Source organism: Oncorhynchus kisutch, linkage group LG2, assembly GCF_002021735.2.
Source record: "Oncorhynchus kisutch isolate 150728-3 linkage group LG2, Okis_V2, whole genome shotgun sequence".
Classification (NCBI taxonomy): Eukaryota; Metazoa; Chordata; class Actinopteri; order Salmoniformes; family Salmonidae; genus Oncorhynchus; species Oncorhynchus kisutch.
In genome coordinates this window covers 37,140,295-37,159,775 of record NC_034175.2, presented here as the reverse complement: position 1 = coordinate 37,159,775, position 19,481 = coordinate 37,140,295, and the positions used below count along the sequence as shown (strand labels likewise).

General features: G+C 40.8%; 1 protein-coding gene across 1 annotated transcript in view; it reads right to left on the bottom strand.

The window, feature by feature from the left end:
* Nucleotides 1-19,277, bottom strand: part of LOC109902346 (ly6/PLAUR domain-containing protein 1-like) — a 47,662-nt gene extending 28,385 nt beyond the window's left edge. Inside the window, exons 1-2 of the mRNA XM_020498633.2 lie at nucleotides 19,084-19,277; nucleotides 6,757-6,891 (exon numbers count right to left, since the gene is read on the bottom strand). Of these exons, the coding sequence (XP_020354222.1) occupies nucleotides 6,757-6,891; nucleotides 19,084-19,132 (184 nt within the window). The 5' untranslated portion in view covers nucleotides 19,133-19,277. The remainder of the gene's footprint in view (nucleotides 1-6,756; nucleotides 6,892-19,083) is intronic.
* Nucleotides 19,278-19,481: the final 204 nt, after the last annotated feature.

Below are 19,481 nucleotides of genomic sequence, written 5' to 3'. Positions count from 1 at the left end.
CAAGTGTGATAACCCCAGTGGGATTTTCTGATCATTGTTTAATAACAGAGGTGGTGTTCATTAACGATGTAAAACCCAAAAGAGCATACTGGCATTTTAATATAACTTTATTGAGTGATGCTCACTTCAGGAACTGTTTCAGTTTTTTCTGGGAGAGGTGGAGGTCTCAAAAGGCCAGTTTTGTATCCCTTCAACAGTGGTGGGATATAGGGAAAATCCAGATTCAACAATTTTGTAATCAATACACGAGGAATGTCACCAAGGATATCACCAGATCAATGAAATCCCTAGAAATTGAAATAGTGGAACTCATGACGTTGGTTGAGACCACAGGAGATCGAGGCCATACTCAGGCCCTCAAGAGGAGAAAAGCTGCATTGGCAGACCTGCTGGGTATCAGAGCACAGGGGGCACTGGTGAGAAGTAAGTTTCAGGGAATATCTGAAATGGATGCCTCATCCAAAGTTTTCTTTGGTTTAGAGAAAAAGAATGGACAAAGAAAAATTATTCATTGTCTCAAATCAGCTGTTGGACAAGAGCTCACTAGCCCTAGTGAAATTAAAAAGAGGGCAGTAGAGTTCTATGCTGAGCTCTACAAGTGTGAGTACAAAGAGGATAAAACAGTGACACAGCAGTTCTTTGATGGGCTCCCAAAGGTGGCTGCAGAAGCTCAGATTGAGCTTGAGCAACCATTGTCTTTGCAGGATTTATACACTGCATTAAAAGGCATGGAAAATGGAAGGGCATCAGGCATTGATGGGCTTCCCGTTGATTTCTTAAAGTCTTTTTGGGCTATGTTGGGAGAGGATTGGTTAGAAGTAGTTAATGATAGTTTAACCAGAGGGTTACTACCAATAAGCTGCAGAAGGGCTGTCCTCACCCTACTGCCCAAAAAGGGTGACCCCGAGAGAGGTGAAGAACTGGAGGCCGGTGGCTTTATTGTGCACTGATTATAAGATATTGTCAAAGGCTTTGTCCAACAGGCTGAGGGAGGTGATGGGGCAAATCATACATACGGATCAGTCTTACTGTGTTCCTGGCAGGCAGATAGGGGATAACATTTCTCTGATTCGTGATTTTTTGGACGTCTCTAGGGCTATTGGGCTGGATGCTGGTCTAATTTCAATTGATCAGGAAAAGGCATTTGACCGAGTTGAACATCAATATTTATGGCACACGTTTGAGGCGTTTGGGTTCAGCTCTGGTTTTATTGCCATGATAAAGGTGATATATGGTGACATTGAAAGTGTATTGAAAGTTAACGGTGGTTTGAGTGCTCCTTTTAAAGTGTGTAGAGGTATTAGGCAGGGATGTTCTTTGTCAGGAATGTTGTATGCCATTGCTATAGAGCCACTACTAAATAGCATTAGAAGTCGCATTGCAGGGGTGTGCCTTTCAGAGGATATTCCTCCTATTCGTCTCTCAGCCTATGTTGATGTAGTTGTGTTAGTGAAAAATCAAGCGGAGGTGGATAGCTTGAGTCTAATGGTTGATCGTTTTAGGGGAATATCCTCTGCAAAGGTAAATTGGGAAAAGAGTTGTGCTTTACGGATTGGAGAATGGTCTGGAGGGATCATGGCTTTGCCAGGGGGCCTAGAATGGTGTAAGGGAGGTTTTAAGTATCTTGGAGTGTACCTAGGAGATGAGGGGACTATGGAAAAAAATTGGAGTGGGGTGGTTGAAATGGTGGAAGGGAGGATGAGGAGATGGCGTTGGTTACTATCTCGTATGTCATTTAGGGGGCGCACTATTATAGTTAACAATGTGATTGCCTCTGCACTGTGGCATCGGTTGTCAGTTTTAGAACCACCATCTGGCCTTTTGGCTAAGATACAGGCAATTATTGTGGATTTCTTTTGGGATAAATATCACTGGGTTCCACAAAGTGTTTTGTATTTGTCAAAAGAGGAGGGGGGACAAGGTCTTGTACATCTTGCTAGTAGGGCTGCTGCTTTCCGGTTTCAATATATTCAAAGGTTGCTTTATGGACCGGAAAATGTGGTGTGGAGAGGGGTGGCAGGTCTTATATTACAGCGGGTTGGAGGATTAGGTTTAAAGAAGGCTTTATTTCTGGTTGATAGTAGCCAGATTTCTAGGGAGGGAGTACCTCCGTTTTACAGAGGCCTTCTCAGAGTGTGGAGCATAATGAAGGTGTCCAGACGAACTTCAGCGGAGTCAGTGCATTGGCTGTTGGAGGAACCTCTGGTGTATGGGGCAAGACTGGATTGTACAACTGCAGCTGTTCCACATTTCTCCAAGATTCTGGTGAAGGGGAAAATCATCACCTTAAAACAGTTAATGGCCATGGCTGGGCCCGCCTTAATGGATGGAAGACGGGTGGCAGAACATTTGGGGATGAGGTCAGAAAGGATTGTCGGACAAATGCTGGGGAGCTGTAGGAAGGCTCTGTCAGCGGAAGAATGGGGTATGCTTAGTAGCCACAAGAAGAAGGTACAAGATGAAGACGTCTCATTTCCAAGACTAGGGATTACACCGAATATCCCAGAGTCAGAAAGAAAGGCGTTATTGCTGGATTTGAGAGGGTTGGAGGAGGTGGGTTTGGATGAGGTGAATGGGAAGGACTTGTATAGGGGGTGTGTCAAGGTGTTGAATAAAGATAAATTGAAAAATAGAAAAGACACACCATGGAGGGTAAAATTGGGCATTGATGACAAGGTAAAGCCAGCATGGAGAGCACTGTACAAGCCACCGTTACAAAAGGGTACTGGTCATATGCAATGGAGGGTTTTACATGGCATCATTGCAGTTAATGCTTTTGTATAAACTCATCAACTGCTTTTGTATTAACTCAGATGTTAGAGATGGATGTCCTTTTTGTAATATAAGAGAAACCATTTTTCACAGTTTTATGGAGTGTGAGAGGATAAAACCTCTATTGGAAATGCTGGAATCTTTGTTTAAAGCTGTAGGGGAGTTTTTCAATAACACTGTTTTTATTTTGGGGTTTCAATATAGTAAACAACAGAAAAGAAAATGTCAAATGTTAAATTTAATTTTGGGACAAGCTAAGATCTCAATTTTTCTGAGTAGGAAACATAAGATAGAAACGGGATATGGGCAGGATGTAAGATGTGTTTTTAAAGGATTAGTGAAAGCAAGAATAAAAGTAGATTGAGTTCTTTTCAGCTGTAAAAGATCTCCTATTATTTGAGGAGAAGTGGGCCTACGAAGGAGCGCTTTGTTTTGTAGAGGAGGGGGAATTATTTTTTGCTGATGAAATAAGTTGAATGTATATGCTATGTATTTATTTTTGTTTAGAATTACATTTGTTGTTTCATTTCTGAAAAGGCAGTGTGTCATTATTTATGTTAACACTTGAGTAAAAAATAAAGGTTTTATAAAAACTCAAACTCTCTCTCTCTCTCTCTCTCTCTGCGCTCTTAGGGGCTGTTCCCACCCCTTCTCGCTCTAAATCAATACAGTTTGGTAAACTGTGGATATGTGAAACCATAATCGTCCACGAGTGACAATTATTATTATAATTATTACGACATTTTTTTTGTCTGGATGAAAACGCACTTAAATGATATAGTACTGAATGCCACTTCATTAAGGGCGCTATCAGAAGGGGCAAATCAGTAGGCTGGCTATTGATGCGGATGACAATACAGCAAATATAGTCATTGTCTGTATAGTCTATTGATATACAGTTGAAGTCGGAAGTTTACATACAGGCCGAGTTTAAATGTATTTGGCTAAGGTGTATGTAAACTTCCGACTTCAACTGTATGGGGCCAGTCAGCTATTTGGCATATATTGTGTAATGAAAGAGAATTGTATTTTTAGTTGTGATATTGTGTTAGAAGTTATTGATTAGGCTACTACTATAAGCGATTGCTTATGTCTGCAACTCACAACAGATGTTCATCGAATGAATAGGCAAATGGGACACTGATGGATTGGAAGTAGAGTCCTTATGTAAGGGCAAATATAAGTGCATTTCAGCTCACCCACGTTTTCAGTAGGCCTTCATGAAGAAATGACAGGCTAGGACCTATATGAACAACAACAGAAATACGCAGGCCTACTGTTTTTGATGCACATCAGCCTTGGGCCCTTCTTCCCTTCTTTTTCTGTCAATTCTTCTCTTCCATTTAGGTGGTTATGTGTAAAGCCCAATGTAAGATTTCAAAGTTATGGTTCATTGATTATGGACAATCAGGCTTATACATTGTGCATAATGAGTTGAAAATATAGCCCATTACAGCTGCAGCCATGTGATAAAATGAATTACTGGCAGTAATTGTCACTATGGTATTCAGTCGCATCGCACTCGGCCGACAGCTTAGGGGAAATTCTTTGAAATACAAGCTACTCCTGTAAACCAGTAATGGTATGAGGCAGCCAATATGATGGTTGATTGTTTAGACTAGACTATTGTTAGTACATGTAATATATACTTAACAAAAATATAAACACAACAAGTAAAGTGTTGGTCCCATGTTTCATGAGCTGAAATAAGGCATCCCAGAAATGTTCCATACGCACAACTGGCTCTAACCAAAATAGAAAGAGGAGTGGCTCAAACCAGAATAGAAAGATGAGTGGAGCGTGCAAAACTGAGCAAGAGGACAAGTAGTAACCAAAAAAGTGTTAAACAAATCTAAATGTATTTTATATCTTCAAAGTAGCCACCTTTTGCCTTGATTACAGCTTTGCACAGTCGGCATTCTCTCAACCATCCTCATGAGGTAGTCACCTGGAATGCATTTCAAATAACAGGTGTGCCTTGATAAAAGTTCATTTTTGGAATTGATTTCCTTTTTGATGCGTTTGAGCCAATCAGTTGTGTTGTGACAAGTATACAGAAAATAGCCCTATTTGGTAAAAGACCAAGTCCATATTATGGCAAGAACAGCTCAAATTAGCAAAGAAAAATTACAGTCCATCATTACCTTAAGACAAGAAGGTCAGTCAATATGGAACATTTCAAGAACTTTGAAAGTTTCTTCAAGTGCAGTCGCAATAACCATCAAGCGCTATGATACAGCTGGCTCTCATGAGGACTGCCACAGGAAAGGAAGACCTAGAGTTACCTCTGCTGCAGAGGATAAGTTCATTAGAGTTCCCAGCCTCGGAAATTGCAGCCCAAATAAATGCTTCTCACAGAGTTCAAGTAACAGACACATCTCAACATCAACTGTTTAGAAGAGACTACGTGAATCAGGCCTTCATGGTCGAATTACTGCAAAGAAACCACTACTAAAGGACACCAATAAGAAGAATAGACTTGCTTGGTCCAAGAAACATGAGCAATCGACATTAGACTGCTGGGAATCTGTCCTTTGGTCTGATGAGTCCAAATTTGAGATTTTGGTTCCAACCAAAATTGGTGAAATGCAGAGTAGGTGAATGGATGATCGCCGCATGTGTGGTTCCCAACATGAAGCATGGAGGAGGAGGTGTGATGGTGTGGGGATGCTTTGCGTGTGACACTGTCTGTGATTTATTTCGAATTCAAATTACAGTTAACCAGCATGCCTACTACAGTATTCTGCAGTGATACGCCATCCCATCTGGTTTGCGCTTAGTGGAACTATAATATGTTTTTCAACAGGACAATGACCCAACACACCTCCAGGCTGTGTAAGGGGTACTTGACCAAGAAGGAGAGTGATGGAGTGCTGCATCAGATGACCTGGCCTCCAAAATCACCCGACCTCAACCCCATTGAGATGGTTTGGGATGAGTTGGACCGCAGAGTGAAGGAAAAGCAGCCAACAAGTGCTCAGCATATGTGGGAACTCCTTCAAGACTGTTGAAAAAGCATTCCAGGTGAAGCTGGTTGATTGAATGCCAAGAGTGTCCAAAGCTGTCATCAAAGCAAAGGGTTGCTACTTTAAAGAATCTAAAATGTAACATATACTTTGATTTGTTTAGGTTACTACATGATTCCATATGTGTAATTTAATTGTTTTTATGTCTTCACTATTATTCTAACAATGTAGAAAATAGTCATAATAAAGAAAAACCCTTGAGTGAGTAGGTGTGACCAAACTTTTCACTGGTGCTGTATGTGTAACAAAAAAACAGTAACAACAAAAATGTAAAAACGAAGTTACTTTTGTCCTCTAACGAAGGGGGGTGCACTGCAGGAATTTTGCCTGTCATCAGAACCATTGACTAAACATGGGCTAATTCAAGCTATGTTGATCCAAGATCTGTGAAGTCAGCAAACTATAGAAGTTTAGCAGGCTATCTAGGAGCTCAGGTGGATAGATTGATGCCAGACCCACAGAGTCCAAATTTGTTGAATCATTGTTGTTTTCACATAATTTCCAAAGAATTCAATGTGATTTAAGTTCAATGAACGTGGAAAACTGACTGGATTTTCTATGAGTAATCAACAGAAGGGAATTTAGTCATTTTTCACCCAATTGTTTACCTATATTCATTGACAGGGTGACATTTTTGGTTGAATTCATGTTAGTTGACATCTCAACCAATGTAACTCAAAACTAGACGTTTAACTGATGTCTTTGCCAAGTGGGGTAAAGTCCTTCATGTTTATTTGAATGCATTCAGGTCTTTTTCAAACTCACAGAGCGAATCTCCAACCATTTATGTATTATGTTTGTACACGTTACAGATAGAAGGCACCTTGCGGAAAGATCGACGCAATCGTCAAGACCAAACAACCCAAAACACACCTTTCTTGGCTCGATTGGCCTACTGTATGCTTCTCACAGAGTAGAAGGGTTGAAGTCAAGTAAGTTCATATCATATGTGGCTTACCATCTTCCTTCACCAGTACCTCCTTCTGACACATGTCCTGCACGTTGACAGTGCAGTTGACGATGAACTCGGGTGTGGAGCAGTCATTGTGAGTGACCTCTTCACACTGATAACACTGGATCTGCAGTGCCAGCCCTGCAACATACGTGAGAAACACAGGTTTTCCATTGCAAATCTGTTCCTAATTGACTTACCTGTATGAATCAAGTTTTTTTTTTAAGAACTCAAAATCCATTACAATTCAATACAAAGGTATAAAGTGAGACATTAGTATGCCCATAGACAACGAAATATACTGTGCAAAGAACACATACAGTATGGCATGGTATGGTCAAACTATGAAACAGTTCACAAATATCTGTGCAGACATGTCCAAACTATATAACTCATGTGGAACTCAGCCTTATTTTTTCACTACTTCTGCAACTATAGTCCAATCCTGCACTTTGGCACATTTCACCTTTTTTTCCTCTGAAAATATTTTGATATCGGCTAATATGACAAGATTCCTGTTACAACTCCAGCTGCAATTACTGTGGCTAAGTCATACAGTATAATCATAAAATATGTATTGTAATTCAACAAAACCCTATAACTTGACATCAGCAGACGTGAAACATTCACCTGATGCATTGTGCTTGTTGGAGAGTGTGCTCCCCTGACAGAACATCAGATTTCGGACATTTTTTCTTAACAGGCCATTGTGTCCCCCAACAAATCACACGAGCATCAGAAAGCCCTGTCAGACCTTATTCAACTTGAAAATGGACCTGAAAAATTATGTAAATGTAGCTTATTCACCTAAATGTAGCTTATTCACCTAAATGTAGCTTATTCACCTAAATGTAGCTTATTCACCTTATCTACCAACTATGACCACAGCAAGCAACTTCATCCACCTACAGTTGAGTAGTGACTGGGTTTCAAATAAAAATGTAAAGGGAACAAGTTGACTGCACAATGAGCACTGCTCCATCATCCAGTGTGCAACAGTATGCCCCATCCAAATGTCACTCATTTTCTGGAGTTCTGCTTTGGTAATCATACATCTTAAACTGTTAATAAGGGCAGACAGTTGGGAAATTGCCATGCCAGGGTACATGGGCATTTTTTCCAGGTACCCAGGGGAAAGTTACACTAATTCAGTCAAACCAGGTTTCAGGGATACATCAAAAACGACATTCTTGGCAGGCAGAGAGAAACATTTGATATGCAGCACAGGAGAGCTCTATTAGCATTAAACTCCCTCTATTACGTGAGCAAAACAAATTATGTTGATGTCATTCAATGTTAAGCAATAGAATGAGACTACCAAACATAATATATTCCCAGTGCATCATTTGTAAATCGGGAGGTGCCTGAGCAAAATGTAAGCACGGTAGTGTTGTGAAATAGGGAGCTCTGAGGTACCGGAACGCATGAGAAAAAAAAATCACCTTTATAGTAAAGCATTGCATGCATATCATTGCATTTGCGTAGTGGCATAGAGCAGTAGAGTAGAGGCATTTGCAGAAGTTGCACACATGGAGAATATTTTTAGTGGTCAACAGTTTGGGGAAAATGTGGCTTTTTATAAATGCATTTCATGCAATTCTACATAATTTTACATTACTGGAGACGTTGGCATAATCTTTTTTAATGACTTGTTCAAAACATGGGAACTCGTAACTGGGAAATCTCTGACTTCTGACTTCAGTGCATTCAAGACAACTGAGAACTCTGGGGAAAAAAGTCGTTTTGAACGGTCATCCAACACAGAATTCCAAGTCGAGAGCTCAGGCCTCTTTCTAGAGCTCCGACTTTCTAACATGAAGATCACTGATGTCATGATTCAACCTACTTTTTTCCAGAGTTCCCAGTTGTCATGAAAGCACCATAATACCACACAAATGATGGAAATGACAGGCTACTTGACACTGACATCAATACAATTGGCCTTGTGTTGAATCCATCAATAGCCTAGGCCTAGGTGTGTGCAGACACACAATGTAGCCTACAATATCAGGAGGAAATTATAGTCCTAAAAATGCTTTCCATCTTTACTGACTCACTCAATGATGCGCAGCTCACTCGCTGGTGATGGCTGATGTGCTCGTGCTAAAAGCCTCTCTCTCGCTCTCTCTCCTTTTACTTTATAAAACAATAGGCCTATTTGAAAGTTGATCAAATATTTTGGTAGCCTACAGCAGATAGATTAGAGACATCTCTTTTCAGCAGGAGCCATTTGCTTTCCAACCTGTGTTTTCCAGCGATTGTATTTGAAATATTGCTAAAGGCCTGTTTTGTATGCATGCTGTTTGTTCACTTCACTGGTGTACACTCTGCAGCTAGGCCCAAAAAATGTTAAGAAGCTGATGGTCTGTGGCTAAATCATATGCTTTCTCGTGGTGTAGTAATCTATTATAAATAATTTCATTTATTTCTGAACAGACAGCAGTAACTCTATACATTTGGCAAATGTATTTCAATTTATCAGGGGTGCTGCAGCGCCTCCAGAACCCTTCGCACACACAACAGTTTCACACTCAAGTCATGCAAATATGTACAAAAAGTATTTTTGCAGATTTCGTTAATTTTTGTGCATTTTTGTGTAGCTTAATTAGTGTGAAAAGAAACACATTTTTGAGCGACTTCATTCGTAAGAAAATACATTTTTGGGGGGCAAACTTCGGGACAATTTTAAAAAATGATTAGAGCAATGCATGATGGGCAATGGTGTTCCACACTGCCTTTTTTTGTGTCTCACTTATTTATTTTTAAAAAAACGTGTCAACAACCCAATATTTTTGATCAACCTGGTTGTCACCAAAATAATCATAATATAATAGCAGCCTTTTGTTGTTGCTTTTTAAAACATTTTTTTATTAATGCCAATACTGTTTTCTATGCTTGTTTTCACTTATTAATACTTTGGGATACTGGTGCAACCCCTTTTTGTGTGTAGTGAACAGTAGGCCTACATTATTTTCTTCATAGCGCATTTCATATTTCGTGGAGCCTACATTACAATTTTTTTTTCATAATGCATTTAATACAAGGCTCCACTTTATTGTGTACATCACACCATTTCTTTCATAATGCATTTTATACAAGGCTATGTGGAGTTTTGTGAGAGTTGCCAGATTGGAGAATAAATACAGACGTTTCTGTTATTTTTTTTGTGGTATCGATGAAGCTAATTAATTGGGGAAGGGGGATACATTTTCATTATGGGAAATTATAATACAAACCATAATACACACACACACACTCACTTTGTTTGTACTGATGTTATAACCAACTCTTGACTTTGTATGAATTATCTGTAATTAAATATTTGTATGTAGTTGTCATGTATTCATTATCTTTAACTAGTTAAATGTTTGTAGTTTGCATGTTTCAATAGTAATTAACATGGTTAAGTAGTTGTAAATCTCTGCTTGAATTAGCTTTTGATATATATGCCATTTTTATACATATTCCATGTTTTCACTGACATAAGCCCCAAAATTGCCCTCGCTAGAAGCATGTGTTTCAGACATAAGGAAGTGGATGGCTGCAAACTTTCTACTATTAAACTTGGACAAAACAGAGATGCTTGTTCTAGGTCCCAAGAAACAAAGAGATCTTCTGTTGAATCTGACAATTAATCTTAATGGTTGTACAGTCGTCTCAAATAAAACTGTGAAGGACCTCGGCGTTACTCTGCTGCTGCTCCAGTTTCAACTGTTCTGCCTTATTATTATTCGACCATGCTGGTCATTTATGAACATTTGAACATCTTGGCCATGTTCTGTTATAATCTCCACCCGGCACAGCCAGAAGAGGACTGGCCACCCCACATAGCCTGGTTCCTCTCTAGGTTTCTTCCTAGGTATTGGCCTTTCTAGGGAGTTTTTCCTAGCCACCGTGCTTCTACACATGCATTGCTTGCTGTTTGGGGTTTTAGGCTGGGTTTCTGTACAGCACTTTGAGATATCAGCTGATGTACGAAGGGCTATATAAATAAATGTGATTTACTCTGGACCCTGATCTCTCTTTTGAAGAACATATCAAGACCATTTTGAGGACAGCTTTTTTCCATCTACGTAACATTGCAAAAATCAGAAACTTTCTGTCCAAAAATGATGCAGAAAAATTAATCCATGTCACTTCTAGGTTAGACTACTGCAATGCTCTATTTTCTGGCTACCCGGATAAAGCACTAAATAAACTTCAGTTAGTGCTAAATACGGCTGCTAGAATCCTGACTAGAACCAAAAAATTTGATCATATTACTCCAGTGCTAGCCTCTCTACACTGGCTTTCTGTCAAAGCAAGGGCTGATTTCAAGGTTTTACTGCTAACCTACAAAGCATTACATGGGCTTGCTCCTACCTATCTCTCTGATTTGGTCCTGCCGTACATACCTACACGTACGCTACGGTCACAAGACGCAGGCCTCCTAATTGTCCCTAGAATTTCTAAGCAAACAGCTGGAGGCAGGGCTTTCTCCTATAGAGCTCCATTTTTATGGAACGGTCTGCCTACCCATGTCAGAGACGCAAACTCGGTCTCAACCTTTAAGTCTTTACTGAAGACTCATCTCTTCAGTGGGTCATATGATTGAGTGTAGTCTGGCCCAGGAGTGGGAAGGTGAACGGAAAGGCTCTGGAGCAACGAACCGCCCTTGCTGTCTCTGCCTGGCCGGTTCCCCTCTTTCCACTGGGATTCTCTGCCTCTAACCCTATTACAGGGGCTGAGTCACTGGCTTGCTGGGGCTCTCTCATGCCGTCCCTGGAGGGGGTGCGTCACCTGAGTGGGTTGATTCACTGTTGTGGTCATCCTGTCTGGGTTGGCGCCCCCCCCCCCTTGGGTTGTGCCGTGGCGGAGATCTTTGTGGGCTATACTCAGCCTTGTCTCAGGATGGTAAGTTGGTGGTTGAAGATATCCCTCTAGTGGTGTGGGGGCTGTGCTTTGGCAAAGTGGGTGGGGTTATATCCTTCCTGTTTGGCCCTGTCCGGGGGTGTCCTCGGATGGGGCCACAGTGTCTCCTGACCCCTCCTGTCTCAGCCTCCAGTATTTATGCTGCAGTAGTTTATGTGTCGGGGGGCTGGGGTCAGTTTGTTATATCTGGAGTACTTCTCCTGTCCTATACGGTGTCCTGTGTGAATCTAAGTGTGCGTTCTCTAATTCTCTCCTTCTCTCTTTCTTTCTCTCTCTCGGAGGACCTGAGCCCTAGGACCATGCCCCAGGACTACCTGACATGATGACTCCTTGCTGTCCCCAGTCCACCTGGCCATGCTGCTGTTCCAGTTTCAACTTCCACCTGACTGTGCTGCTGCTCCAGTTTCAACTGTTCTGCCTTATTATTATTCGACCATGCTGGTCATTTATGAACATTTGAACATCTTGGCCATGTTCTGTTATAATCTCCACCCGGCACAGCCAGAAGAGGACTGGCCACCCCACATAGCCTGGTTCCTCTCTAGGTTTCTTCCTAGGTATTGGCCTTTCTAGGGAGTTTTTCCTAGCCACCGTGCTTCTACACCTGCATTGCTTGCTGTTTGGGGTTTTAGGCTGGGTTTCTGTACAGCACTTTGAGATATCAGCTGATGTACAAAGGGCTATATAAATAAATTTGATTTGATTTGATTTGATAATGAAATAATTAATCAACACATTACTGTAAATAAATGGACACTACCTGTTATAAAACGGAAATTGCTCTCCGTAAATAAATGGTAAGAAATGCTCAGTCTAGGGAGCCTCCCAGGTGGCGCAGTGGTTAAGGGTGCTGTACTGCAGTGCCAGCTGTTCCACCAGAGACTTCCACCAGAGACTCCACCAGACACAATTAGCCTAGCGCCTTCCAGATTACACTAGGGCTTGGCTGGTAGGGAAATCCTTGTCGCACCAGCGACTCCTGTGGCGGGCCGGGCGCAGTGCGCACTAACCAAGGTTGCCAGGTGCACGGTGTTTCCTCCGACACATTGGTGCGGCTGGCTTCCGGGTTGGATGGCGCTGTGTTAAGAAGCAGTGCGGCTTGGCTTGGTTGTGTTGTGTATCGGAGGACGCATGACTTTCAACCTTCGTCTCTCCCGAGCCCGTACAGGAGTTGTAGACAAGATAGTAGCTACTAAAACAATTGGATACCATGAAATTGGGGAGAAAATGGGGTAAAATTCACAACAACAAAAAATTTAAATAAAAAAAAAAGCTCAGTCTGAAGTGACATGACTTTCACTCCTGGGTGAGGATCAAAGAGAGCCCCCCACCCCCTCTCTCCCTCCAGAGAGGAAGGGGGGCCTTATGACTTTAATGACTGATGGTCATAAACTCTCCTCCTGCAGTATTGAACAAAGGAATCTGATGTGTGTGTAGAGAGAGAATCTTGCCAAAACTTCAAGCATCAAAAGATTGGGCATTGGAACATTAGTTTTCAAATCCAAACGTCTGTAATGATTGGTGAGGACCCAAACAATAAATCCTTTCAAAAGTTGATTGTTTTGTGGACGGTATAACTAAATAACTCTACAAATGTTAATTCTACAAATGTATACGTCAGTTATCAGATTTGAATGTTGTAAATATTAAACTATTTGTGAGAAGATGAAATGTGATTTTAGCCTTCTAAATGAGATAATTGTTTTTATATAAACTTTTGCCAAGTCAGTAACCACACTCAAGTGAACACAGACATTGTTACAACGTGATGGAACCACCCTTCAATGCGAGTACATAGATGAATGGTATCAACATTTACATTAGACCAGAAAGCATGGAGTGGTGGCTACACATTGAAATGGTTTAGAACCACAAGACCAAAAAATGGTAAGACTCAAACTCTCGAGTGAAGAAGATAAAGACTACATCGCAACATTCAGTCTGCAGCTGTTTAAGTAGTTTAGTCTAGTAAACTCGACCCAAAGAACCCCGCATGTGTTCTCTGATGTATCCAGTCTAACGAACACTCAAAGACAAAAAGCCTACGACAACTGAGGACATGTGACCTCTGGTGGACAACCAGAGACTTACACAACCAGAGACTTAAATCGAACTACTCGCCATAGACGGACGGGAGATTTCAACAGAGAGACGACAAAGACCTACAAGCGTAAATATGTGTTGCATTTCTAAATCCGAATGAGCGGTTGTTAGGGTGCTAAATATCCATATTTATGATGAGCGTATTTCCCACATGTATGTACAATCAGCCCACTCTCTGTCTCTCCCGCTCTTTCTTTTCCCATTCCTTTCATTGTGTAACAAGCCGTCATATCGGGTTAGTCCACTAGGGACTTTTCATTGCATTATGTTAGTAATCAATTCAACTTATGTATGTTTGTGTTTATGTATTTCTGTGTGATTATTTAGTTAGTTAGTAAATAAATAATTAAGCCAATTTGTGTATCGCTGAATCATCATTTAGACCAGGGTTCGTGCAGATATCCAAGAATTTTGCGACGTTCAGAATGAGACTGATATGAAGAAATAATGATTAATGGATGACTGGTATGATAACGATATTTTATTATATATATTTTTAACCTTTATTTAACTAGGCAAGTCAGTTAAGAACAAATTCTTATTTTCAATGACAGTCTAGGAACAGTGGGTTAACTGCCTGTTCAGGGGCAGAACGACAGATTTGTACCTTGTCAGCTCGGGGATTCCCACTAGGCTACCCTGCCGCCCCAAGATGCATATCGGATATATTCTGATATATTCCTGAGTTAATTCGGGAAATGGTAACTCATTAAGCAAACTTTTTCCATGGTGCCCCAAGTTACTAATGAGCTAATTGTTAGGTGATTAATTTAATCATGTAATAATTTAAAGTAGTTAATAGATTTGATAAAATAGCCGTCATCACATTAATGGTAGTCACGTCACGGCAGAAGCCATTCGGCTGCGGGTTTCACAGCCCTATAATAATGATACACGTCATATCAGCTTAAAAAGGGTTTATTTGCAACATATGGGGTATAATGTGTTGGGAATAGTGGAATAGGAGAGTCTGAAATTAACTAAATACCCTAACCTTAAGCTATGTTCAATGTCAGCAGCAATTCCCAGTGAGATATGCTCAGTCTCAAGCCGTTCGTCTATGGGTTTCACAGCCCTAAAATACTGAAAATACTACAAGTTATATCACTCTGGGGTATAACATTTGGGTAAAGTGTTATAGGAGAGTCTGACATATAACCACTAACTTGAGTTCAGTCTTTGCCAATGAGAACCAAGAGGGCCATAGTTTCATCCGTCATGACTGGGAAAGACTTCAATTTTAGGCCATAAGAAATCCTTCATCCATCTCATTAGATCAACAGTGATTAATATTACTGGTTTGCATCCTAAAAAAAGGATAGTTGTGTTTTGCTGCATAACACACTTACATTATTTGTCTTCTCATATGATGTGGATCATTGACAGGTTATTAGATGAGAAGCTTCAGTAACAAAAGAACACCATGGTTGTAATAACACTTTCAACAGGAAGTTTGCAAATGTGTATCATGAGTTTGTTTTGGGTCCACACTGGTAAGTTAACTTATGTAAATGTCTAGTCACAGAGGATTTTCTTCTGAATAAATGGCATAGCACTTTCCATTCCGCTTCAGGCAACTTTGATGTAAGGCTTGATCATACCTGTAGTGACTACTTCTATCAGTCATTCCCATTGTTGCTTATCCATTGTTCACTAGATATATCAATGTAATTACACCCAACACAATGTTGAAAAACAGAATGCTTCCCACCACTAGATCACTTAACTAGACGTGAGCTGGACGTGAGCCCAACACTGCCAACAATATAGCAGAAGAAATTGCAACAGGGACTCTAACCAGGGCTCATACATGGCAAAGTGAGCTCTAACAGCCATTGACGTGAAAACCTAGTAGGCCTCTGGACAGAGGCAGTAGGCCTGCAATGTTGGCATATGCCTTGTTACAATAGCCTAAGTCTATAACATGATTGACATGACCGTAAAAATCATCATGAAACGGCCTTGGAAGTGCCATTAGTGTAAGCAAACATAATTCATTATTTTACATTAACCTGTTTAACTGCATTGATATGGCTTAATTGATCATTGCAAATACCATGCAGTTGCACCAGGGGAATTTAAACCAAACAGATTTTTGCAGGTCTTCTGTTTCCCCACATTTAATGATGAATTAATTTCCCATAATGGAAATGTATCCCATTTCCCCAATCAAATAACTTCCTCAATACCACGAAAAAAACCGGACAAATACAGCTATAACCCCAATTTGGCAACCCTCATAAATCCGACATAGCACCAGTTTCCAAAAGTATTAAGAAAAAACAAGCACATAAAACAGCATTGGCATGAATAATAAATAAAAAAACGTAAGGCTACTATTTTATTATAAGTATTTCGTTGACAACCTGGTTGTTAACAATATTGAGTTGTTAACACGTTTTTTTTATATAAATAAATGTGGGACACAAAAAACCCATTGCAGAACACCATTGCCCAAACTGCATTGCTCCAATAACTTTCAAAAGATTTTTTCGAAAGTTTGCCCCCCCAAAAAATGATTTTTTTCTATGAATGAAGTCGCACAAAAATGTGTGTATTTTCCAACAAATTAAGTTGAACAAAAATGTGTGTATTTTCACATGAATGAAGCGACACAAAACCACATAAAAAGGCACAACATCTGCTGAAATACTTTCTGTGCATATTTGAATGAATTGAGTGTGAGATTGTGTTGTTCTATAAGGAAATAAATAATGACGTGCAAAGCTGGAGAGATGAGAGTTGCCGGCTCATTCATGTCTATCAGAGCAGAGCGAGGGAGAGAGATCATAGAGCGTGAATCTCGTTTCAGTTCTAAGAGACACAGACGCACTTCTCATACGGCCACGGCCATACGTTGGTCTCAAACATATAGTGCATTCGGAAAGTATTCAGACACCTTGACTTTTCCAGATTTTGTAACGTTACAGCCTTGTTTTAAAATTGATCCAATTATTGTATTTCCTCATCAATCTACACACAATACCCCATAATGACAAAGTGAAAACAGATTTTTATACATTTTTGCAAATTCATTTCAAATAAATAACCGAAATACCTTATTTACATAAGTATTCAGACCCTTTGCAATGAGACTTGAAATTGAGCGCAGGTGCATCCTGTTTCCATTGATCATCCTTAAGATGTTTCTACAACTTGATTGGAGTCCACCTGTGGAAAATTCAATTAATTGGACATGATTTGGAATGGCACATACCTGACTATATAAGGTCCCACAATTGACAGTGTATGTCAGAGCAAAAACCAAGCAATGAGGTCGAAGGAATTGTCCACAGAGCTCCGAGACAGGATTGTGTCGAGGCACATATCTGAGGAAGAGTACCAAAAGATTTCTGCAGCATTGAAGTGCCCAAAAGAAAACATTGGCCTCCATCATTCTTAAATGGAGGATTTTTAGAACCACCAAGACTCTTCCTAGAGCTGGCCGCCCAGTCAAACTGAGAAATTGTGGGAGAAGGGCCTTGGTCATGGAGGTGACCAGGAACCAGATGGTCACTCTGACAGAGCTCCCTCCAGAGTACCTATGTGGAGACGGGAGAACCTTCTAGAAGGACAACCATCTCTGCAGTACTCCACCAATCAGGCCTTTATGGTAGAGTGGCCAGACGGAAGCCACTCCTCAGTAAAAGGCACATGACAGCCACTTGGAGTTTGCCAAAAGGCATCTAAAGACTCTCAGACCGTGAGAAACAAGATTCTCTGGTCTGATGAAATCAAGATTGAACTCTTTGGCCTGAATGCCAAGCGTCACATCTGGAGGAAACCTGGCACCATCCCTATGTTGAAGCATGGTGGTGGCAGCATCATGCTGTGGGGATGTTTTTCAGAGGCAGGGACTGGGAGACTACTCAGGATCGAGGCAAAGATGAATGGAGCAAAGTACAGAGAGATCCTTGATGAAAAGCATTCAGTACCTCAGACTGGGGTGAAGGTTCACCTTCCAACAACCCTAAGCACACAGCCAAGACACCCCAGGGGTGGCTTCGGGACAAGTCTCTGAATATCCTTGAGTGGCCCAGCCAGAGCCCATACTTGAACCCGATAAGAACTTCTCTGAAGATAACTGAAAATAGCTGTGTGTTGACGCTCCCCATCCAACCTCACAGAGCTTGAGAGGATCTGCAGAGGATCTGCAGAGAAGAATGGGAGGAAACTCCCCAAATACTGGTGTGCCAAGTTTGTAGCGTCATACCCAAGAAGACTCAATGCTGTAATTGCTGCCAAAGGTGCTTCAAGAGACCACTAAGAGTCTGAATACTTATGTAAATATGATATTTTCGTTTCTTTCCCCCAGTTTTTTTCTTCAAAAATGTCGAAAAATCTGTTTTTGCTTTGTCATGGAGTATTGTGTGTAAACTGATGAGGGGAAAAAATATTTAATCCATTTTAGAATAAGGCTGTAACATAACAAAATGTGGAAAAAGTAAAGGGGTCTGAATACTTTCCGAATGCACAGTATGTTTGATACCAACGCATGGCCGTGGCTGTGTGAGAAGCGCGTCTGTGTCTCTCAGAACGAGATTCAAGTTCTGTACTTTCCGAATGCACTGTAGGTTACAATGTTGCGCAAACCTTAAGAGCATTCGACCCAACCCGAATCAACTCGGGGTCTTTAGGATACCCAATTAAGAGGCAATTCAAATTAACTTTGTTCGCTTTTATTATATATTCACATGTATATATTTTTTATGATTATTTTTCATGCCATGAGAGGTACTGGATCCGGACAAATAGGTCCTGGAACGAAACAGTCCAAAAATTAAGTATTCTCAAACGGGTAAGTGTAGTAGGCTACGAGGAATGTGTGATAATATAGGCATCAATACGCACTAACGGGTACCGGTTGCATACACACCTTTGTCAAAATTATTTCGAACAGTGTTTCCATCTGTAAGCAGGCTTGTCTCATTCTCTTGACATCCACACACTGGTGTAAAGATAATAATTTTGCGTTCCCACGTCAACAGTGCCAAACCGTGCGTAAAGACGCAGTAGGAAATATCACAGAGAAGTAAAAACTACCGAAAATGTTATCAACTCCCCCCCCTTTCAAATTAACCAAATTGCTTGCGCACCAGGGTAACCTACTGGCAATCACTGACCCACCCTGAGCTTATCTTCCTCTCCAGATATTGTTAGAGCGTTAAAACAATTAGTAAAACAAAACACGTTATTAATACTATGCCTACTCCATTTAGACGCATATCGTCTGGTATTACACATAATTTAGGTAGACTATCCATTGCATTCCAAAACGTCTTGCAGCGTTACAGTTAACAAATCCCGTGGGTAACATACCTGCTTTGAGGATAAACCAGAACAAAGTTGTATAAGTAAGCAGCCGCATTCTTTTGATGGTGTCGCTTGGGAAGGACACATTAGACCTGGTGATGTTGCGAGCAGTGCACAGTCCATTTATGGATCCGACGAGCGTCAATGGTAGCTTCCTAAACGTTCAGTGCTGCGTACCTCTGATTCGACAGTGAGACCAGCCACGGCACTTGCCAGAGATAACTGGGAGGGGAGTGGCGGTCGCAAGTGTACAGTGTGATATGATTATGTGTTTAATCCCAAAATGTTATGATTTTAATCAGATTTCCAGTGCTAAAAAAGTAATCTATAACCAGGGGCGAACTGGGACAAAAATTCAGCCCTGGCATTTTTAGTCAGCGTGACACATTTCAATTGATCTATTC